The sequence below is a fragment of the Pseudophryne corroboree genome, chromosome 2, assembly GCF_028390025.1.
Source record: "Pseudophryne corroboree isolate aPseCor3 chromosome 2, aPseCor3.hap2, whole genome shotgun sequence".
In the NCBI taxonomy this organism is placed as follows: domain Eukaryota; kingdom Metazoa; phylum Chordata; class Amphibia; order Anura; family Myobatrachidae; genus Pseudophryne; species Pseudophryne corroboree.
In genome coordinates this window covers 225686300-225710897 of record NC_086445.1, presented here as the reverse complement: position 1 = coordinate 225710897, position 24598 = coordinate 225686300, and the positions used below count along the sequence as shown (strand labels likewise).

Genomic DNA, 24598 nt, shown 5'->3' with positions numbered 1-24598 from the left:
TGGAAAAGTGGTAAGTAAACTAATATTATAGGAATAAAACTGGAAGCTAAATAGAAACGACGGTAACTTAATTGGACCCAGCTGACTGTAATTTGGTATTTCAGAGTCACCATAAATAAAAGAAGGTCCAGGAAGTGAAACTATGGGCAGAATTTAGTTTGCTGCAGTAGATGACTGCAGGCTATCCAAAAAGCCCGGAAGCCAGGAGTTATCAGGCATTTTTTTTCACCTGCCTCATTGGGTAAAAATAGGATTTTAATCACCTACTGGTAAATCCTTTTCTCGTAGTCCGTAGAGGATGCTGGGGTTCACATTAGTACCATGGGGTATAAACGGGTCCACTAGGAGCCACTGGCACTTTAAGAGTTTAATAGTGTCGGCTGGCTCCTCCCTCTATGCCCCTCCTCCTAGACTCTAGAAACTGTGCCCAAGGAGATGGACAACTTCGAGAGAAGGATTTTACACGGATAGTGGCGAGATTCACACCAGCCCACACATACAAGGCAAACCAGGCTAACTAGCTTGAAAACTCAGCAACAGCTGAATAACAGTACTGAACCAAGTAATAACGCAGTACTTAACTAAGAACAAAGCAGTACTGAATCAAGTAACCACTGCAGGATAACGAAGCACTAGGCGGGCGCCCAGCATCCTCTACAGACTACGAGAAAAGGATTTACCGGTAGGTAATTAAAATCCTATTTTCTCTTACTTCCTAGAGGATGCTGGGGTCCACATTAGTACCATGTAGAGATGAACGGATTCGGTTCATCGAGATCCGAACCCCCCCCCGAACTTCACGTGTTTTACACGGGTCCGAGGCAGCCTCGGATCTTCCCGCCTTGCTCGGTTAACCCGAACGAGGCCGAACGTCATAATCCCGCTGTCGGGTTCTCGCGAGATTCGTATTCCATATAAAGAACCACGCGTCGCCGCCATTTTCACTCGTGCATTGTAGATTGAGCGGAGAGGACGTGGCTACGTTCTATGCCTGAAAAGCTCAATATCTGTGCTCAGTGTTCTGCATTGTGGTGACCACCAGTATATTATAGTAGTACAGTACAGTAGGCCATTGCTGTATCTTGCAGCTCCGTGTCAGATTCAGTTCTAGTATCCTGATTAGTGCTCAATATCTGCTGCATTGTTGTGTGACCAGTATATACTATATAGTAGTACAGTGCAGCGTTTTGGTGACCACCAGTATATAGTAGTACAGTACAGTAGGCCATTGCTGTATCTTGCAGCTCTGTGTCACTTCAAGTATCCATATCTGTGCTGCATTGTTGTGAGCAGTATATAGTAGTACAGTGCAGCATTTTGGTGATCACCAGTATATAGTAGTACAGTACAGTAGGCCATTGCTGTATCTTGCAGCTCTGTGTCACTTCAAGTATCCATATCTGTGCTGCATTGTTGTGAGCAGTATATAGTAGTACAGTGCAGCATTTTGGTGACCACCAGTATATAGTAGTACAGTACAGTAGGCCATTGCTGTATCTTGCAGCTCTGTGTCACTTCAAGTATCCATATCTGTGCTGCATTGTTGTGAGCAGTATATAGTAGTACAGTGCAGCATTTTGGTTACCACCAGTATATAGTAGTACAGTACAGTAGGCCATTGCTGTATCTTGCAGCTCTGTGTCACTTCAAGTATCCATATCTGTGCTGCATTGTTGTGAGCAGTATATAGTAGTATAGTGCAGCATTTTGGTGACCACCAGTATATAGTAGTACAGTACAGTAGGCCATTGCTGTATCTTGCAGCTCTGTGTCACTTCAAGTATCCATATCTGTGCTGCATTGTTGTGAGCAGTATATAGTAGTACAGTCCAGCATTTTGATGACCACCAGTATATAGTAGTACAGTACAGTAGGCCATTGCTGTATCTTGCAGCTCTGTGTCACTTCAAGTATCCATATCTGTGCTGCATTGTTGTGAGCAGTATATAGTAGTACAGTCCAGCATTTTGATGACCACCAGTATATAGTAGTACAGTACAGTAGGCCATTGCTGTATCTTGCAGCTCCGTGTTAGACTCAGTTCTATTCTCCGGATTAGTGCTCAATATCTTTGCTGCATTGTGGGGACCAGTATACTACAGTACAATAGTCCAGTGCTGTTCTCGCTGCTCTGTGTCAGTTCTCCGTAGTATCATCAGTGATCAGTATAATCAGTTCTCAGTATAATCAGTGTGCTGTTTGACGTGCGCCCGTTTTCCGCCATTAGTGCATTGGGATTTAGACAATTGTTGAAGTTATTGTGTCCCCGGTACAAAATCCCATATAGATTCCACTTCACTAGGCAGGTGATAGCGAGATTTTACCAATTAATATCAGTGATTTATAATTATTAATTACAGTGATCTTGCCAAATAATTCCAGTGATTTTGTCATTTTCTTCCAGTGATTTGGACCAATAATACCATTGATTAGAACGAATAATTCTTGTGATTTTGTCATTTTATTCCAGTGATTTGGACCAATGATACCATTGATTAGAACGAATAATTCCTGTGATATTGAGGTGTTTGTGTCGCTTAGTTTAGCCATCCAGCGACCACAGTGCACCTCTTTTTCTCTTTTCTTTGCATCATGTGCTGTTTGGGGACTATTTTTTTAAATGCCATCCTGTCTGACACTTCCATATATGTCCAGTGGTACTGCCATTTGATATAATTCCCGACATTACTGCCATTTAATTCCAGTGATTTTGTCATTTTCTTCCAGTGATTTGGACAAATAATACCATTGATTAGAACGAATAATTCCTGTTATTTTGTAATTTTCTTCCAGTGATTTGGACCAATAATACCATTGATTAGAACGAATAATTCCTGTGATTTTGTAAGTTTCTTCCAGTGATTTGTACCAATAATACCATTGATTAGAACGAATAATTCCTGTGATATTGAGGTGTTTGTGTCGCTTAGCTTAGCCATCCAGCGACCACAGTGCACCTCTTTTTCTCTTTTCTTTGCATCATGTGCTGTTTGGGGACTATTTTTTTAAGTGCCATCCTGTCTGACACTTTCGTATATGTCCAGTGGTACTGCCATTTGATATAATTCCCGACATTACTGCCATTTAATTCCAGTGATGTTGTCATTTTCTTCCAGTGATTTGGACCAATAATACCATTGATTAGAAAGAATAATTCCTTTGATTTTGTCATTTTCTTCCAATGATTTGGACCAATAATACCATTGATTAGAACGAATAATTCCTGTGATTTTGTAATTTTCTTCCAGTGATTTGGACCAATAATACCATTGATTAGAACTAATAATTCCTGTGATATTGAGGTGTTTGTGTCGCTTAGCTTAGCCATCCAGCGACCACATTGCACCTCTTTTTCTCTTTTCTTTGCATCATGTGCTGTTTGGGGCCAATTTTTTTAAGTGCCATCCTGTCTGACACTGCAGTGGCCCTCTTCGAGATGGGCCAGGTGTTTGTGCTGCCCACTTGGGTCGCTTAGCTTAGTCATCCAACGACCTCGGTGCAAATTTTAGGACTAAAAATAATATTGTGAGGTGTTCAGAATAGACTGGAAATGAGTGGAAATTATGGTTATTGAGGTTAATAATACTAAAGGATCAAAATTTCCCCCAAATTCTATGATTTAAGCTGTTTTTGAAAAAAAACACCTGAATCCAAAACACACCCGAATCCGACAAAAAATTTTCAGGGAGGTTTTGTCAAAACGCGTCCGAATCCAAAACACGGCCGCTGAACCGAATCCAAAACCAAAACACAAAACCCGAAAAATTTCCGGTGCACAGCTCTAGTACCATGGGGATGTACCAAAGCTCCCAGAATGGGAGGGAGAGCACGGAGGCTCCTGCAGAACTGATTGACCAAACTTAAGGTCCTCAAAGGCCAAAGTATTGAACCTGTAGAATTTTGCAAACGTGTTCGACCCAGACCAAGTAGCCGCTCGGCAAAGCTGTAAAGTCGAGACACCCCAGGCAGCTGCCCAGGAAGAACCCACCTTACGAGTAGAGTGAACCTTAACAGACTTTGGACACGGCAATCCTGCTGTAGACTATGCATGCTAGATAGTGAACCTAATCCAGTGAGAGATCGTCTGCTTAGAAGCAGGACACCCAAGTTTCTTGAGATCATACAGGACAAACAGAGAGTCCAATTTTCTGTGACGAGCAGTCCTCTTCACATATATTTTAAGCACCCTTACAACATCCAAGGACTTTGATGGAATTGAGGAGTCAGTAGCAACTGGCACCACAATAAGTTGGTTGATATGAAAAGCCGACACAAACTTTGGAATGGAACTGCTGACGTGTCCGGAGCTCAGCTCTATCTTCATGGAAGATCAAGTAGGGGCTTTTACAAGACAAAGCCCCCAGCTTCGACACACGTCTAGCAGAAGCTAAGGCCAACAGAGTGACAGCCTTCCACATGAGAAACTTGACCTCAACCTCCTGTAGAGGTTCGAACCAATCCGATTGGAGGAACTGCAAAACCACGTTAAGATCCCAGGGTGCCATAGGCCGCACAAAGGGAGGCTGGATGTGCAGAACCCCTTTCAAAAAAGTTTGAACCTCAGGGAGGGAAGCCAGCTGTTTTTGGAAGAAATGGATAAGGCCGAAATGTGGACCTTTACGGATCCCAACCTCAAGCCCATATCCACACCTGCTTGCAGGAAGAGGAGAAACCATCCCAATTGAAACTCCATTGTAGGAAACCTCTTGGATTCACACCAAGATATATACTTCTTCCAAATGCAATGGTAATGTTTAGACGTTACTCTTTTCCTAGCCTGTATCAGGGTAGGAATAACCTTGTTCGGAATGTCCTTCCGAGGTAATATCTGGTGTTCAACCTCTATGCCGTCAAACGTAGCCACGTTAAGTCTTGATAAGCGAACGGCACCTGTTGTAGAGGAAGAGGCCTTGGATCTTCCAGCAGTAGACCCAGAAGATCCGCATACCAAGCCCTTCTTGGCCAGTCAAGAGCAATGAGGATTGCCTGAACTCTTGTTCTCCTTATGAGCTTTAGAATCCTTGGAATGAATGGAAGTGGAGGAAACATGTACACCGACTGGAACACCCACCGCGTCACCAGGGCATCCACCACCATTGCTTGCGGGTCTCTTGACCTGGAACAATACCTCCAAAGCTTCTTGTTGAGGTGGAAGGCCATCATATCTATTTGAATAACCCCCAAATATCTGTCACCTCTGTGAACACCTCTGGATGGAGGCCCCACTCTCCTGGATGGAGATTGTGTCTGCTGAGGAAGTCCGCTTCCCAGTTGTCCACTCCCGGAATGAAAATTGCTGACAGCATCAGAGAGTGTTTTTCTGCCCAGAGGATGATTCTTGTTACCTCTGACATTGCAGCTCTGCTCTTCGTTCCCTGTCGGTTTATGTAGGCCACCGTCATTACATTGTCCGACTGTACTTGAATGGCTCGATCTCGCAGTAGATGTGCCGCTTGGAGAAGACTGTTGTACACGGCTCTTAGTTCCAGAATGTTTATTAGAAGACTGTTTTCCAGACTTGACTACCTTCCTTGGAAGGTTTCCCCTTGAGTGACTGCACCCCATCCCCAGAGACTTGCATTCATGGTTAGAAGGATCCAGTCCTGAATCCCGAATCTGTGGCCCTCCAGAAGGTGAGGTATTTGCAGCCACCAGAGGAGTGAAAACCTTGCTTTCAGAGACAGACGTATCCTTAGGTGCATATGTAGATGAGAACCCGACCACTTGTCTAGGAGATCCAGTTTTAAGGATCGAGCATGAAATCTTCCATATTATAGAGCCTCATAGGAGGCAACCATCTTCCCCAGAAGGTGAATGGAAACCCGGGCTGGCTTCAGGACATCCCGGCATATTGTTTGTATCACCAACGCTTTCTCCTCCGGTAGAAACACCCTCTGCACTTCTGTGTTGAGGATCATTCCTAGGAAAGACAATCTCCTTGTCAGCTCCAAATGTGACTTTGGAAAGTTCAGGATTCAATCATGTTCCCTGAGCAGATGAGTCGTGAGAGCAATGGACTGCAACAACGTCTCCCTGGTCGATGCCTTTATCAGCAGATCATCTAGATATGGAATTATGTTCACTCCCTGACTGCAGAGGAGAACCATCATCTCTGCCATCACCTTGGTGAATACCCTTGGTGCCGTGGAGAGACCGAATTGTAGTGCCTGAAACTGATAGTGACTGTCTAACAGTGCAAATCTGAGATAAACCTGGTGCGGTGGCCAAATTGGAATGTGGAGGTACGCATTCTTGATGCCCAGGGATACCAGAAACTCTCCCTCCTCCAGACCTGAGATCACTGCTCTCAGAGACTCCATTTTGAACTTGAACTCCCTCACATAAGGGTTTAACGATTTCAAGTTCAAAATCGGTCTGACCGAACCCTCTGGGTTCGATACCACGAAAAGGTTTGAATAGTAACCCATGTGTTGCATATGAGGTGGAACTGGAACAATGACCTCTGACTTTTCCAATTTTTGGATTGCTTACTGTAGGATAGCCCTTTCTGTCAGTAGAGCTGGCAAGCTTGATTTGAAGAACCGGTGAGAAGGGAGTTCTTGAAACTCCAGTCTGTACCCTTTGGACACAATATCCTGTACCCAGGGATCCAGGCCGGACGACACCAAGACATGGCTGAAACGTCTGAGCCTCTCACCCACCAGTCCGTCCTTCAGGCTGTGCAGTCCACCGTCATGCTGAGGATTTTGAGGAACCAGAAGCAGGCTCATCTCTAATGAAGGTGGTAGGAGGCTTGGACTTTTTTGTCTTAGCGGTCCGAAAGGACTACGATGCAGATGAAGAAAAGGGTTTCTTCATAGAAGGTGTAGCTGAGGGAAGAAAAGGTAACTTACCCACAGTTGCCGTGGAAATCCACGCATCCAACGCTTCCCCAAATAGAGCCTGACCTATGTAGGGTAGGTTCTCCACACTTCTCCTGGATTCCGCATCTGCCAACCATTGGCGTAGCCAGACTTCCCTGCGAGCTGAGACAGACATGGAAGATATCCTTGCATTCAGTGTACCCAGGTCCTTCATGGATTCCACCATGAATCCTGCAGAATCCTGTATGTTACGTAAAAACAGTTCAATGTTACTTCTATCCATTGTATCTAAGTCCTCTAGTAATGTGCCTGACCACTTTACTATAGCTTTTGAGATCCATGCACAGGCAATAGTAGGCCTTAACGCCACCCCTGAAGCAGTGTATATGGATTTGAGCATAGTGTCAATCTTACGATCAGCCGATTCTTTTAACGCGGTAAATCCAGGGGCAGGTAAAACCACCTTTTTTGACAGTCTGGAGACAGAAGCATCAACTATGGGTGGGTTTTCCCATATTTTTCTATCCTCCTCAGGGTAGGGAAAAGCAGCCAGAACCCTCTTGGGGATCTGGAATTTTTTCTCCGGGGTTTCCCAGGATTTTTTAAATAAAGCATTTAATTCTTTAGATGCAGGGAAGGTTAACGAGTCTTTCTTATTGTCTGTGAAGTAAGCCTCCTCAACCTGCTCAGATGGTGTGTCAGTAATGTTTAACACATCTCTAATGGCCTCAATCATGAGCTGCACTCCCTTAGCCAGGGATGCTGTCCCCCTCAGCACATTCCCATCACCTTCTGCCGTGTCAGAGTCGGTATCCGTGTCATCTTGCATAATCTGGGCAAGTGCACGTTTCTTCGGGTATATGCTAGGGGGTTTAGAAGAAATAGGAACAGAACCTGACCAAACTACTATAGAATTCTTTAAAACCTGAGTTTCAGTCTCAGTATGAGCTAACCTAGTAGAGATCTGAGAGATCATTCCCTTAATAGAAGTCAGCAGTTCTGGCTCAGTAATAGGAATCAGAGACAATACATTACATTCCTGGGTACATGGAATGGATTCATCTGGGGATGAAATGTCCTCTGCAGTATAAGACACAGAGTCCCTGGACATGGTTTGTGAGAAAACATACACCACACTCACACAGACACAGTTTCCCCCCCAAGTTCCTTCAGAGAAAAACAGAGCTTGGATCCAGCACACACACAGGGCTCAATTAGGTAGTATAACTAACCTGGCACTGACTGTGTACCTTAATAGACTACACAGGTAATACAAAGCCTCCCCCTTCTACAACCCCCTGGTACCACACAGGATAGCTGGAGTCGTGTGGAGGGACAGCACTCCCTGTCAGCGTCTCTGGTGCTGTATCTGCAGGGAGAAAATGGTGCTGAACGCTGCTGGGTCTGCTCTGAGGAGAAGCTCCGCCCCATGGAAATGGCGCCTCTTCCCTCATTTTCAAAAGATTATACTGGCCTGAGGATTTTTCTAGCAGCGTTACCAAGGTACCTGATAGCCTTGAGTGACTAGTGTAGGGTATTATTTTATTAGCAGTTTCTTTGCTGGCTCAGGGCGCCCCTCATAGCGCCACACTATGTACCACTGAGCTCTCCGGAGCGCAGTTAGTACTGCGCTCTTACACTGTTGCCGCCATTCACACTGGCTTCCCACTTGTCAGGTTGCCGGTGACTCACTCGCCGCTGGAATCTTCTGGCTCTGTTAGGGGGTGGCGGCATGCTGCGGGAGTGAGCAGTCACCTCGGGCAGCTAATGATCACCCTCAGGAGCTCAGTGTCCTGTCAGCTGAGATATTGGCCATTAACCTCTCAGGGTTAAACACTACTCCGCCCCTAAGTCCCACGAAGCAGGGAGGCTGTTGCCAGCAGCCTCCCTGTGCCTAAACTCTAATGACAAAAATAAAACTAGAAAAACTCATATGGAGCTCCCCTAGCTGTGACCGGCTCCTCTGGGCACATTTTCTAAACTGAGTCTGGTAGGAGGGGCAGAGAGGGAGGAGCCAGCCCACACTATTAAACTCTTAAAGTGCCAGTGGCTCCTAGTGGACCTGTCTATACCCCATGGTACTAATGTGGACCCCAGCATCCTTTAGGACGTAAGAAACGTTAATGCATGAACCCATGAACTTTTCATGGATTCTGTGTGTGTTGATGCCTGTTATGGACATTAAACAAGGCTATTGGGAGAAATCTAGAGTCCAGTTGATTAACCCCGGGCATCAAAGGTCCAGGCTACCTCCATTTTTCATCCGCAGCAATTTACCACAGGTAACTGAATACCTGCCTATGTCTTGAACAGTTCTACAAAAAGAACAAAACTCGTTGACCAAAGGATAATGTTTATCCACTGCATAGCAATATTTATATAGGCTTCTCACCTCTACTACATGCTTGGTGTGATTTTTCTGTGTTCCATTATACCTGACTGAAGCTGACAAATAGTGTATATATATATATATATATATATATATATATATATCTGTGCAATGGCCCCGGCACTCACGTAATCCACCGTAGGATATGTCTCGCTCCTGTGCCCTCCCCCTCCGGGGGTCTCCCTCCGGTACACACAGCAATAGAACAAAGAGGCGGCACTCGGAGACTGTGTAATCAAAGTGTATTAGAAAAAAGTGGCATCAACGTTTCGGGGACCAATTCCCCTTCTTCAGGATAAAGTGACAGTGCATAAAACAGTGCTTAAATACCATTTCCCTTTACTCACCCCCCTTCACGTGCATGCAATCTTCTCAGCGTTTCCAGCTGGCCGCTCGTCGGAGCCTCCGCCCGGCGCTTCCGCTCGCGTCAGCGTAACCAGGAAGTGACATCGCGGGAACCCTCCGATGCGACCATGGAAACACTGTAAACAAAAACTACAGATCATCAGTACATACAGTGCTTAACAAAACATACCTCAGTGTACGCTGACCACTTGGACAGTAAAGTGCTTGTGTGTATACTATTATTACAATGTTAAAATCTGCATCATTGAATATATAACCTCGATAAAATTGTGCATGTACATTAAACACGTGACTATTATTTTGATAAAAACATATGAATAAACAAACTGCAGCATTAGCAACTCAGTGACCCTGTACGCTCAATTATGTTTGCTACTTAAAGCCCACTATGCCCCTCAGACCGGATTAGACTAGAAATACCTCTTTCTACGGAAGCTATCATTGCTAGGGTACCTCCCATGATGTACTACTTGACGGAGCTAACAAAAACCAGGTTTGCCGAAAATCTAAACCACTACATTCTACCGTTACTTATTCCCTCACTTGGGAATCTAACGTTTTGTAAAATGCAGTGTACAATTATCTAGATTTATGAAAAATTATAAAAAATTATAAAAAATTATAAAAAATTAATAAGGCCTAGATTGTCATTTAGCCCACCTGGTTTTAACGTGTTTAACCTGTGTATCCACACTGACTCAAGTTGTAAGAGTCTTTTGCCCCTGTTGCCCCCTCGGGCTGACTCTGGGACATGATCAATAATTTGATGTTTTAAGGTGGCCATGCTATGTCGATGTTCCACAAAATGCTTGGCCACCGGCTGATCGCCACTTCCTGTGGCAAGAGCGTTTCTGATGGCTTGCCTGTGCTGTGCCATTCTAACCTTGAATTGGCATTCGGTTTTGCCGATATAGTAGCGCCCACAATGGCACATGATGGCATATATCACAAATTTTGAACTACAGGTTAACGGCCATTTGATTTTAAAGCTCTTGCCTGAAAATGGGTGTGAGATGGTGTCACCTGGTGACATGTAGGTGCATGTCGTGCACCCTGTGCACTTAAAACACCCATTCTTTCTTGTCATAAAATGGGTGGGCTTTACTTTAAGTTTGGACATATCGGTTTTAACCAATATATCTTTGATACTCCTTCCCTTTGTGTAGCTGGGCATAACACGTACATCTCGAAAAATTCCCAAATCAGGGTCACTTGACACTATGGGCCATAAAGTCCGGAGTTTTTGTTGCACTTGCCTACTGTTGGTTCTATGTTCACATACCCAGGGAATGATCTTAGACATATCTTTGGTATTGGCTGGTATAAACAAATCATCCCTCTTTGCTGCAACCGCTTTGGTGCGTGCAGCAGAGAGTAATTTCCGTGGGTACCCTCTCTCTAGGAACCTATGTTCCATTTCGTCAAGTTGTGTATCCCTGATTTGCTCTTGACTGTTAGTCCTGCACACACGAAGGAACTGCGAGTATGGCAGACCTTTGATGGTGGCGGGTGGGTGGAAACTGTCATACCGCAAAATTGTGTTGCGGTCAGTAGGTTTCCTATAAAGACATGTGACCAGCCTACCGTCTTGTAATCTGATCAGTATATCCAAAAAACAAATTTCTTGTATGCTGCTGACCAAAGTAAGTTTAGCAGGGCTCTCTGATTGATTGTGCAAATTAACTAAGTTAATCAAATCCAGTACATCACCCCGCCACATTATGAGCACGTCGTCTATATAACGAAAATACAGAAATAGACGTTCAGCTATCCTTGGATCAGCTAGGAATAGCTCACATTCCACCTCCCACATAAAGGCATTTGCGAACGAGGGTGCCACGGAAGATCCCATGGCACACCCCGTTCGCTGTCGATAAAATTTGCCATCAAAAATAAAGAAGTTGTGTGACAAAGTGAACTGTAATAACTGCATAAAGAAATCAATGTCAGGGCCTGTGTACAAAATGTTACCGGTAATCAATCTCCTGACCGCCTGTATACCTGCCTGATGTGGAATGCAGGTATAGAGGCTGGTCACGTCAATGGTAACCAAGGAGACATCTGCTGGCACCTGCTCGATGGTAGCCAATTTCTTAAGCAAAGTGCTAGAATCTTTCAGATGTGTACTGGTGCCCTGTACACAGGGTTGCAAATAGGCATCGAGATAAATAGCCACTGGTTCACACAGAGACTCCCGGGCGGAGATGATAGGTCTGCCCGGGGGTCTCTGTGCGTCCTTGTGGATCTTGGGAATAGTATAAAAGAGTGGAGACACAGGGAATTCAGACAACAATTTGACATACACCTCAGAAGAAATGATGCCCTCTGCCCGTGCTTGATCTAGTAGCAGCTTAAGTTCTTCTTTATAGTCCTGTGAAGGATCTTTACTTAAGATACTGTAGGTGTCTGAATCATTCAGCAGTCTCCCGCATTCAGCCATATAATCATAGGTATCTTGAATGACGATGGATCCGCCTTTATCAGCCCCCCGTATTATTATATCTTTTCTGTTACTTAATGACTGAAGTGCTAATCTTTCATCCTGTTGAAGATTATGGTATGATGGGGACCTATCTTCATCACTGGAAGCTTCCAGCATCCTATGGAACGTTTTAATGGAGGCATTATGAGACACTGGGTCAAACCTTGATTTGGGACCCAGTTTCTGTAACCTCTGTGGCAGTGGGGTCTTTGCAGGGGCTGCGGGCTGTTTACTAAAGTGCTCCTTCAATTTTAAAGTGCGGTGCAGTTTATAGGTGTTGACCTTCCATCTGAAATCATCTCCAAAGTTGGTAGGCACAAACGTGAGACCCTTGTTAAGTACCCTCTCTTCAGCCTGTGTCAGTGGTGTAGACGAGAGGTTAAAAATTAACGTTTCTTTCCCTTCGGGGGTTTTGTCTTGTTTTTGCCTTTTATTTTGTCCACCTCTTCTGGTGCTTCGGTGTTTTCTGCCCGTGCCGCGATCCCAGCACGGGTTCTTGCCCCTAAAGGGGTCCCCCGTTGTGACCCGGCTGTTGAGGATCCTCGGACATCATCAGAGTCACTAGCTGAGGTCGTGTTGCCTACCGTTCCCCTCCGGGGTCTGTACTTAAAAGGTGGTCGTGGCCTGTTGGTGTTTGCAGAGTTGCCCAACCACGGGTACACCCTGTGTTGTGTATAGTCCATTTGAACTTTATTAAATTTTTCTTTTTTAAATTTTAACAAATTAATTCTGTACTGTTCCACCTGGGTTTCCAATTTCTCCAATAGGACCTTAGACTGCTCAGATGTCAACAATGCACTGTGTTCAGCTTCAAGATTGGTAATGAGCCCTTTGTTTTCTCTACTTCTCTGGTGTACTCCTCTATTACCAGGAGAATTAGGTCCATGGAGCACTTATTAAGTACCTGGATCCATCTTTTACAAAATTCCATGTTGTGGCGTCCAATCGTGGGTACATTGTGGACCCTGAAGCCTCTCGGCAGCTGTTTGGCCCTAAAGTAATCCGATAGTGTTCGACTGTGGTATATATAATCTATCTTACGTTTCTTAAGGCGTAGCAGTTCCTTGACGGCCTCTGAACTGGTTGTAACAACTCCTTCTGAGAAGGCTGGTTCCTTGTGTAAAATGGCTTCTGCTTCCAAATCTGAGAAGCTTAATGTCTCAAGGGTGTCACAGTGTAGAAGAAATGAGGAAACATCGTTGGAATCGGGTACTGCCGATGCCATGGTGCAAAAGAGATAAAGTGCTGGTGCTTAATTCAGTGCATCAATGCTGATAAAAACTTGCCTTGCTGACAGGCTCACCGTGCTGTGCTCGTGAATTGTGCGTGAGGATGAATCCTGGAGAAATTAAGAAATACTTGGTCCAGCAGGACTCAATGTGGTGCCTTGGGCTAGGGGCCTTGATGCAAAAAGCAATGCATGCGGCTCCTGAATATTTCTGTGCAATGGCCCCGGCACTCACGTAATCCACCGTAGGATATGTCTCGCTCCTGTGCCCTCCCCCTCCGGGGGTCTCCCTCCGGTACACACAGCAATAGAACAAAGAGGCGGCACTCGGAGACTGTGTAATCAAAGTGTATTAGAAAAAAGTGGCATCAACGTTTCGGGGACCAATTCCCCTTCTTCAGGATAAAGTGACAGTGCATAAAACAGTGCTTAAATACCATTTCCCTTTACTCACCCCCCTTCACGTGCATTCAATCTTCTCAGCGTTTCCAGCTGGCCGCTCGTCGGAGCCTCCGCGCGGCGCTTCCGCTCGCGTCAGCGTAACCAGGAAGTGACGTCGCGGGAACCCTCCGATGCGACCATGGAAACACTGTAAACAAAAACTACAGATCATCAGTACATACAGTGCTTAACAAAACATACCTCAGTGTACGCTGACCACTTGGACAGTAAAGTGCTTGTGTGTATACTATTATTACAATGTTAAAATCTGCATCATTGAATATATAACCTCGATAAAATTGTGCATGTACATTAAACACGTGACTATTATTTTGATAAAAACATATGAATAAACAAACTGCAGCATTAGCAACTCAGTGACCCTGTACGCTCAATTATGTTTGCTACTTAAAGCCCACTATGCCCCTCAGACCGGATTAGACTAGAAATACCTCTTTCTACGGAAGCTATCATTGCTAGGGTACCTCCCATGATGTACTACTTGACGGAGCTAACAAAAACCAGGTTTGCCGAAAATCTAAACCACTACATTCTATCGTTACTTATTCCCTCACTTGGGAATCTAACGTTTTGTAAAATGCAGTGTACAATTATCTAGATTTATGAAAAATTATAAAAAATAAAAAATTATAAAAAATTAATAAGGCCTAGATTGTCATTTGGCCCACCTGGTTTTAACGTGTTTAACCTGTGTATCCACACTGACTCAAGTTGTAAGAGTCTTTTGCCCCTGTTGCCCCCTCGGGCTGACTCTGGGACATGATCAATAATTCGATGTTTTAAGGTGGCCATGCTATGTCGATGTTCCACGAAATGCTTGGCCACCGGCTGATCGCCACTTCCTGTGGCAAGAGCGTTTCTGATGGCTTGCCTGTGCTGTGCCATTCTAACCTTGAATTGGCATTCGGTTTTGCCGATATAGTAGCGCCCACAAGGGCACATGATGGCATATATCACAAATTTTGAACTACAGGTTAACGGCCATTTGATTTTAAAGCTCTTGCCTGAAAATGGGTGCGAGATGGTGTCACCTGGTGACATGTAGGTGCATGTCGTGCACCCTGTGCACTTAAAACACCCATTCTTTCTTGTCATAAAATGGGTGGGCTTTACTTTAAGTTTGGACATATCGGTTTTAACCAATATATCTTTGATACTCCTTCCCTTTGTGTAGCTGGGCATAACACGTACATCTCGAAAAATTCCCAAATCAGGGCCACCAGACCTTTGATGGTGGCGGGTGGGTGGAAACTGTCATATCGCAAAATTGTGTAGGTTTCCTATAAAGACATGTGACCAGCCTACCGTCTTGTAATCTGATCATCAATCTCATAATGCCTCCATTAAAACGTTCCATAGGATGCTGGAAGCTTCCAGTGATGAAGATAGGTCCCCGTCATACCATAATCTTCAACAGGATGAAAGATTAGCACTTCAGTCATTAAGTAACAGAAAAGATATAATAATACGGGGGGCTGATAAAGGCGGATCCATTGTCATTCAAGATACCTATGATTATATGGCTGAATGCTGGAGACTGCTGAATGATTCAGACACCTACAGTATCTTAAGTAAAGATCCTTCACAGGACTATAAAGAAGAACTTAAGCTGCTACTAGATCAAGCACGGGCAGAGGGCATCATTTCTTCTGAGGTGTATGTCAAATTGTTGTGGGCTAAATGACAATCTAGGCCTTATTATTTTTTTATAATTTTTTATAATTTTTTATAATTTTTCATAAATCTAGATAATTGTACACTGCATTTTACAAAACGTTAGATTCCCAAGTGAGGGAATAAGTAACGGTAGAATGTAGTGGTTTAGATTTTCGGCAAACCTGGTTTTTGTTAGCTCCGTCAAGTAGTAAATCATGGGAGGTACCCTAGCAATGATAGCTTCCGTAGAAAGAGGTATTTCTAGTCTAATCCGGTCTGAGGGGCATAGTGGGCTTTAAGTAGCAAACATAATTGAGCGTACAGGGTCACTGAGTTGCTAATGCTGCAGTTTGTTTATTCATATGTTTTTATCAAAATAATAGTCACGTGTTTAATGTACATGCACAATTTTATCGAGGTTATATATTCAATGATGCAGATTTTAACATTGTAATAATAGTATACACACAAGCACTTTACTGTCCAAGTGGTCAGCGTACACTGAGGTATGTTTTGTTAAGCACTGTATGTACTGATGATCTGTAGTTTTTGTTTACAGTGTTTCCATGGTCGCATCGGAGGGTTCCCGCGACATCACTTCCTGGTTACGCTGACGCGAGCGGAAGCGCCGGGCGGAGGCTCCGACGAGCGGCCAGCTGGAAACGCTGAGAAGATTGCATGCACGTGAAGGGGGTGAGTAAAGGGAAATGGTATTTAAGCACTGTTTTATGCACTGTCACTTTATCCTGAAGAAGGGGAATTGGTCCCCGAAACGTTGATGCCACTTTTTTCTAATACACTTTGATTACACAGTCTCCGAGTGCTGCCTATTTGTTCTATTGCTGTATGTATATATATATATATATATATATATATATACAGTTCTTGCGTGGACCGGCACTCCAGCTACAGAAAAAAGTGTGCCCGGTGCCCTCTGGTACAAATGAGTTAGACGAGAGGCGGTAAAGCAGGACAAACACGTCCCTTTGTCAAGGTGAATAGCACCTGCTATTCACCTTGACAAAGGGACGTGTTTGTCCCGAAACGTTGGTATTCATGCAGTGATTTACTAATACACCTGTTTGCTACAACAAGACACTGAGTGCCGCTGATTGCTTTACCGCCTCTCGTCTATATATATATATATATATATATATATATATATAAACAATAGTGGTATAGCGCCCATGCCAGAGGTCACAATCTCAGTGGCCCTCTTCTGTCTTTGTATGAAAATAGGGACACACAATTAAAAGTCCAATGTAATTTATTAAAAGGTCCTTCTTGAAGTATTGATAGTACAATAATTGTCCTTCCCCTTTGGGATCACAGCAAACATCACAGACAGATACCCGACACGTTTCGTCTCCTAGGAGACTTCATCAGGGATGTATGTCTACAATACCAAGAATACATCATGTAAATACACAATATTAATAACATTTCATATAAAGACCTTACATTAAGAGTGAACACTCCTAAATTGATTTAATATATTATGAGAAATACAACAGAGCTGGTGATGAAAAGACAGATACATTCATCATAAAATCCTTAATGGAACTGTATAATGCATTTAACCAATGTAAGCCTTTAATGACTGCATGCCTTGATGAACCTTAAATGGGAATATGACAGATGTGGATATAATCTTGGCAAAGATACTTACCACACAACTTCATTCAGAATTGACACCTATTTAAAAAAAAGTACTCAATTAACTCTTAAAACGGTCAACGTGTATTCCAAAAAAATCATATATACGCATACATGTAGATTACAACTTCATATCCACATATCTCTAGTAGTAACAGGTTCCAAACAGGATAAATCCAATCTGAATTTAACCAAGGTAGATATCATAAGGTTTCCCCTAATGCTAATACCCATTTAAGAAATATTTAATTTACTTTTTGATTAAACTTCATGAAACAGTATAAGCAAGGTATAGAGGCTGTTTAACTAATTCCTTAAAAATAGTGTCAAGTAACATACAGTACCTCAGTTGCACATAAACAGGAAAATTCCAGTATATCCAGATATAGAATACAACGTATAAATAAAAACCTATAAAACATATTTGAAATAACCATCAGAGAAATCTCCAATAAATTCTAAACATCAGTAATTACCATCAATTTTCAAAAAAATATATCCCAATACCTCCAAGTCCATGTAAAATACATACAAACATATATGAAATCCCCATTACGTCTATTTTATATTTATTTGATCAATTGTGGACTATAAAAAAGTCTATACAGTAATCTCCCCTGTGAAAAAATATCCACTCAATGTGCTTACCTCTTCAGTGTGATTTTGTGGAATACCAATCTGGAAATGAGACCTCTTTCCCAGACTGGGATTATATAGGGAACTAATTGGTCCCTTATATTCACTATTATAACGAAAAATACAACTAGTAAAAAGAGACCAGTATACCATAACTTTTTATTAAGAAACATTCTTAAGCCACTCTTGTTTTACTAAGTCAGTAAAACTGTGTACTTTAGGTGTAAAACTTTTAATTACTTAATTCACCCATAATGCATTGCGACTCAGGTTTTTAGTGAAACTATGGATTTGCCCTTAATAGTGCTTATAATCCTCTTCTTGGTCTCCCCGCTTACTTAACTATAACAAAGGGGCAAGGAGAAGAGGCTTGATTCCCTTTCTAAACCTCTAACAGCCCGTTTTAGAATGCCAGGTCCGCTACGGAAAGCACTTCTTGTTGGTGTTCCACCATCACCGGAAGTGAGTTCCATTGGCCGGAAACTACCGTAGCCGCATGTACAATTAAGACCCGAAGTCGGGAACAAAACCCCACATCATCGGGTTTGTATTAAAGGAGCCACAGCATCCCCTAGGATACATCTGCCACGGTTACACACTGGGGATTAGTCCACAACCGCGGCTTCATCATCAGAACCAACACTTCCGACCTGCGTTCCACAGCAGCCAGAAGTGCATTCCACCAACCAGGAAGTGCCTTTCTCCATAATACAGGTGTCGATTAATGACACCTAAACTCAAATTCTAAAGTGATGCAAATATACATAATTACACTATAGTGGCAAACTTCAGGGGTATTAACCCCATATCTTGGTGTTTATAAATGTGAATAAATGATCAATACTTATTAGTGTTTATTCTAAACTACCTAGATCATAGGTACAACTACGCTCCAGTATAGTATCATGTAATAAGTAATAATAAAAAATAATAATAAATTAATAATAAATGGATATTGTGAAAACTTGTGCAAATATTATAATCTCTGTCATATAATCCACAATCTTACAATCACAATTACAAAAAATACAGTGCATAAACATATTATTCTCACATAAACACAACCCAAATGGATAATTAGTTGCATCAATAAATCTACAAAAAGGGCACCATGTCTATAGTTTCATTCAGACCATATGGGATAAGAGTATTTAAGGTAAATATCCAATAGGACTCTCGTTTAGAAAGGGCCAAGTCCCTATCTCAACTTCTACCATCTAATTTAACATGCTCCAATATCATAAATTTAAATTTTTTTTATATCAGAATTATGATGCTCCAGGAAATGTCTACAAAGACTATGATTTCTTATTTTATTCTTAACATTCCTAAGATGCTCTTGTATCCTAATTTTTATACATCTCTTAGTTTTTCCTATATTACGTAAGTTACAGCCACAGCTTATTTGATAAATCACATATGTAGTATCACAAGTAACAATACCCTCTATACGTGGTCTCCTAGCTGAATTTTCAAAACTTTTATCAATGAACTTATAACAGATGCATTTATTACATGCTATTAAGCCAGATTTAGTAGGCAGAAAGCTGTTCTGAGTTTTAGCTACCTTCGGTTGTTTCATTCTACTAGGAGCCACCATACTTTTAAGATTTGAAGCTCTTTGAAACATGATACCAGGTTTGCTGGGTAATTGTGGTCCTAAAATTAGATCCTTTAACAAAATATGCCAATAGGTCTTCAGGCATCTTATAATTTTTCCACTTTCCTGAATGTATCTTGTTATGAAAGGTCTAGTTGAACTTCTATCCTTGTTTTTACATTCCTGTTTCACTTGTAGTAAATCAGTTCTTTCTGTCTGGGCTGCCCTACATTGGTCTGCTTCCAGTTTCATTAGGTCATAATAACCCCTTTCCTTAAATCTATCTACTAATAGGGATGACTGGTCCCAATATGCCTCTATGGTACAACAATTCTTTCGAATCCATAAAAATTGAGCGTAAGGTACTTTGTTTTTCCATCTGGGGTGGTGGCAGCTCTCCGAGGGAATGTAGCTATTGGGATCTGTCTCTTTAAAAAAAGTTATTGTATGAATCTTGAAGTCAGGACTAATTTCAAACAAAATGTCTAAATAATCCATCTGTACTGGATGTTGTTTATATGTAAACTTCAATTTGTAAAGATTCGTTTGTAACCCTGAGACAAAATTCTCCAGATCTTCCTCACTACTGTTCCATATGATGATAAGATCATCAATATATCGCCTATAGAAGACAATATTGGAAACTTGAAAGCCCTAAGCTGTATACAGATGTCGCTCCTCCCAGTCATTCAGATAGATGTTTGCATAGGAGGGGGGAAATTTAGTCCCCATCGCAGTACCTTGTTGTTGGGCATAGAAGCAGAGCCGGTCATAGGCATAGGCAAACTAGGCAATTGCCTAGGGCATTTGATATGCCTAGGGGCATCAGCAGCTTCTGCTGATTAAAATGATATGCGGCATGCCTATATTCTGTATGTACAGTAGCATTTCACATGCAGATACAGCCACAGTCTCACACAGTATATAGGCATGCTGCATATCAGTTTAATCAGCAGAAGCTGCTTGTGCATTCTAGCCACATAGCAATCAAATAAGATGCATTTTCAATAAAAAAAGGTGCCCAATGTTAGCATTGATGCAAAATTTGTCTGGACACATCTGTATCCAAGCAGAGGCAGAGGTCACAGTGTTAGTGGAAGTGTGAGTGCTGTGTGCATGTGAGAGGATTGGTTGTGCAGTAGTGTTCGGAATGTGTGTAAGGAGCATTATGTGTGTCATGTAAAAATGCATTAATAATGTGCAACATATGTGTAAAGGGCCACTATGTGTGTCATTATGTGTATAAGGGCATTAATAATGTGCGGCATATGTGTAACAGGGTACTACTGTATGTGTGTCATTATGTGTATAGGGGCACTAATAATGTGCAGCAAATGTGTAGGGGGCACTATGTCTGTCATTATGTATATAAGGGCATTAATAATGTGCGGCATATGTGTAAGGGACATTATGTGTAAAAGGGCATTAATAAAGGTTGTCATAATGTGTAAGGTGCATTATGTTTATAAGGACATTAATGTGTCTCATATGTGTAAGGGGCATTACTGTGTGAAATTGTGTATAAATGCATTACTAATGTGTGGCATTATGTGTATAAGGTGCTCTACTATGTGGCGTTGCATACAGAAAGGGCACTACTGTGTCGTCTAATGTGAATAAAGAGCAATAAGGTGTCGTGTAATGTGAATAAGGAGCAATTCAGTGTGATGTAATGTGAATAAGGGTCTCTACTGTGAGGAGTAACGTTTATAAGGTAAAGTGATACTACTGTGGGATGTAATATGAATTATGGACACTATCGCAAGATAAAATGTGAATAAAGTTGCAGTACTGTGTGGCGTAATTGGAATTTGGGTTACTATTGTGTGGCCATGCCCCTTCCCAGCAAGAAGATGCCCCTTTTTGAGCTGTGCATCAAATGTGCGAACTGTTCCTATTTAAAATTTAGGGGGTACAAGGACTGCTATGGGTGAGGGGTGATGGTGCTGGGAAAGAGGTGCAAGGTCAGAGGCAGAACCAGCGGTGGTGCTAGGGGGCACCAGCCAAAATCTTGCCTAGGGCATCATATTGGTTAGGGCCGGCTCTGAAATTCAAAATAATTATGTACAAGTATAAATTTGATACTATTAAGAAGGAACAACTTTTCTGAAGTTCTGAAGTCATTGATCTGGCTACCATCTTATAGGTGGTTGGCGATAGACATGTAGGCATTATATACATCTATCCCTCATGGTAAAGGGCTTAAATCTGTAGATAAAGTTTTATCAAATGATGAGAAAAATAACGGTGCAGTATATGCTTAAAAGCTGCTGATTAGCTGTGTATGCAGATGTCCGCCACAGGGGAGTTCTGTGACATGCAGGGCAGACCCAGGTTCAGTGTAAACGGGGTTGACCTGGGAATATCCCAGATCCATGGTGTAGAGTTACCAGGGTCTGACCTGGGCTGGAGCAGTGTCCTGAAACCTGGGTCGGACCTGGGTTTTTGGTGGAAAAGTGGTATCCTGTAAAGTAAACCAATATTATAGGAATAAACCTGGAAGCTAAATAGAAACGTTGGTAACGTTACTTAATTGGACCCAGCTGACAGTAATTTGGTATTGCATAGTCACCATAAATAAAAGAAGGTCCAGGAAGTGAAACTATGGGCAGAATTCAATTAGCTGCAGTAGATGACTGCAGGCTATCCAATTAGCCCTGAAGCCAGGAGTTATCAGGGAATTTTTTTCACCTGCCTCAGTGGGTCAAAAAAAACAAACCCTGATATCCAGCAGGTTAAGGGTTGCTGCGGCCCTGTTAATGCACGAACCCATAAACTTTTCATGGATTCTGTGTGTGTTGATGCCCGTTATGGACATTAAACAAGGCTATTGGGAGAAATCTAGAGTCCAGTTGAATACCCCCGGGCATCAAAGGTTCAGGCTACCTCCATTTTTCATCCGCAGCAATTTACCGCGGGTAATTGAATACCTGCCTATGTCTTGAAAAGTTCTAGAAAAAGAACAAAACTCGTTGACGAAAGGATAATGTTTATCCACTGCATAGCAATATTTATTTAGGCTTCTCACCTCTACTATATGCTTGGTGTGATCTCTTTGTGTTTCATTATACCCGACTGAAGCTGACAAATAGTATAATATATTTATATATATATATATATATATATACATATACACATATAAAACAAATAGTGGAAATATATGCATTTTTAGGTGTATGTGTATGTCTAATACAGCGGTGACCAAACCCATCAATCGCGAGCGACGGGTAGCTCGGCATCGCTATCAGGGTAGCTCGACCGCTGCTGATGCCCGACCTCAGAAGGAGTCTGAAATTGACTTCCCTCGCACTGCTCCGGCACAGAGGAGACAGATGCTAGAGGTTATACTTGACCTCTAGCATCTGACAGGGAGCACAGCGCTACAACTTTGCCCGTAAGTACCGGGAGCGCTAATCGCTAGCAGCACCCGGAGAAGATGCAGTTTCTGCAAAGCTGCATTTTCTGTCATGAAACCCCTAACAACAATAAGCATTAAGCCCCTGGCACGAGCATGACACCCAGAGCATGAAACCCCTGGCAACAAACATGACACCCAGAGCATGACAGACCTGGCAAGCAGCATTACACCCATGGCAAAGTGGATGACACCCAGAGCATGAAACCACTGGCAATGAGCATTACACCTCTGGCAACAAGCATGAAACCCCTGGCAATGAGCATCGATCGCAGAGCATGAAACCCCTGGCAATAAGCATCGATCCTAGAGCATGAAACCCCTGGCAACGAGCATGGAATCCAGAGCATAAAAACCCTGGCAACGAGCATGGAAGCCAGAGCATAAAAGCACTGACAACAAGTATGAAACCCCTGGCAATGAACATGTAACCCCTGGCAATGAGCATGAAACCTAGAGCATGAAACCTCAGACAACGAGCATGAGACACTTGACAACAAGCAGATAATTTACAAGTAATTAGAAGCCTTTTTGTTGGGTATAATGTGTAATGGGCATTACGGTGTGTTGCATAATGTGTCACAGGCATTATGGTGGGTGGCATAATGTATAACTGGCATTGTGATCTGTGGTATAAATGTGTCAGGAGCATTGTGGTGTGTGGTATAATGTATCACGGGCATTGCAACAATATCGCTGTTATAATTAAATCATTGTTTTTTTTTCTCTGAAAGATTTATTTTATTTTATTTAAATGACCTTTCATTTTTCGGTTATTAGCCAGATTTTTTAAAACATTTGTTTAGTAGCTCTTCAGGAGGTGGGGGGAGCAGCAGACCCAGACCCCTATCGGGCCCCTCCACCATACCCGAGTCATTAGTACCCGATCCCCCCTTGGCACCAATGACCAAGAAATGTAAAATTTGGTCTGGGAATAAAGAGGCAGAAACCATTCAGTTTTGAAGAGGTTAAATACAGACACGCTTGCTATCTGCTCTCTCCACTGTTTGTATTGCTTATACTCTTATAGTACATCTAGATAATCAGTGTTCATTGTACTAAAATAGCAATCATTATTTTACATATTAATCTGATAAACTCACCTCCAGCCTTCTACATCATGCCATTATTAGTTCACACATTATCCTCCTTGCTACAGTATATCGGACCAGCAGCTCCAGTAACCTTTCTAGCCTGCTGCCAGTTGTACTCCTTATCTGACCACTGGGAATATCAGAGAGGTGTGGAACCAATGGATCTCTCAAATCATTTCATATAGGAGAATGTATACATTTCTAAAAATAGCAATATGTGCTATGTATTCTGTTTACAATCCTTTCCCAGCTTGTAAATAAGATGGTGAATTACAGTTTCCAAGCAGTTTTATGTTTCACTCCTGGGCCCTGATCCTCAAGGCCCTGTCATATTAGTTGTAAGAGGGACACCTGTTCCAGCCATTTGCAGCTAGTTAATTAAAAGGGGGCACTCCCTCTCAACTGAGTCATAAAACATACTGAATCCCAGTAGCAGTGCCATAAAGAATCAGACTGAAGAGATAGGAGCATACACAAATTAGAAGCGAGAGACTTTCGGATATTAAATTACGATGTTAACCTTCATGCTGCATCCCTATTTTATTTTTACTCAATAAACTTTAAAGGCAGTACAGTTTCCGTATACTGTAGTTTGTACCAGGGATACTTCTCACCCCATTTAATGAATGGAGATTTTAGTACATAATTTAATAGTATAATATACTGTACATGGGCCCTCATTCCGAGTTGTTCGCTCGGTATTTTTCATCGCATCGCAATGAAAATCCGCTTAGTACGCATGCGCAATGTTCGCACTGCGACTGCGCCAAGTAACTTTGCTATGTAGAAA

The 24598-nt window shown here is 42.5% G+C and overlaps 1 protein-coding gene across 1 annotated transcript in view; it reads right to left on the bottom strand.

Moving 5' to 3' along the window:
- The window catches only part of LOC134991325 (uncharacterized), a 297555-nt gene that overhangs the window by 191665 nt on the left and 81292 nt on the right, over positions 1-24598 (bottom strand). The window contains exons 5-6 of the mRNA XM_063950738.1: positions 17408-17474; positions 17077-17102 (exon numbers count right to left, since the gene is read on the bottom strand). Coding sequence (XP_063806808.1) covers positions 17077-17102; positions 17408-17474 — 93 coding nt within the window. The remainder of the gene's footprint in view (positions 1-17076; positions 17103-17407; positions 17475-24598) is intronic.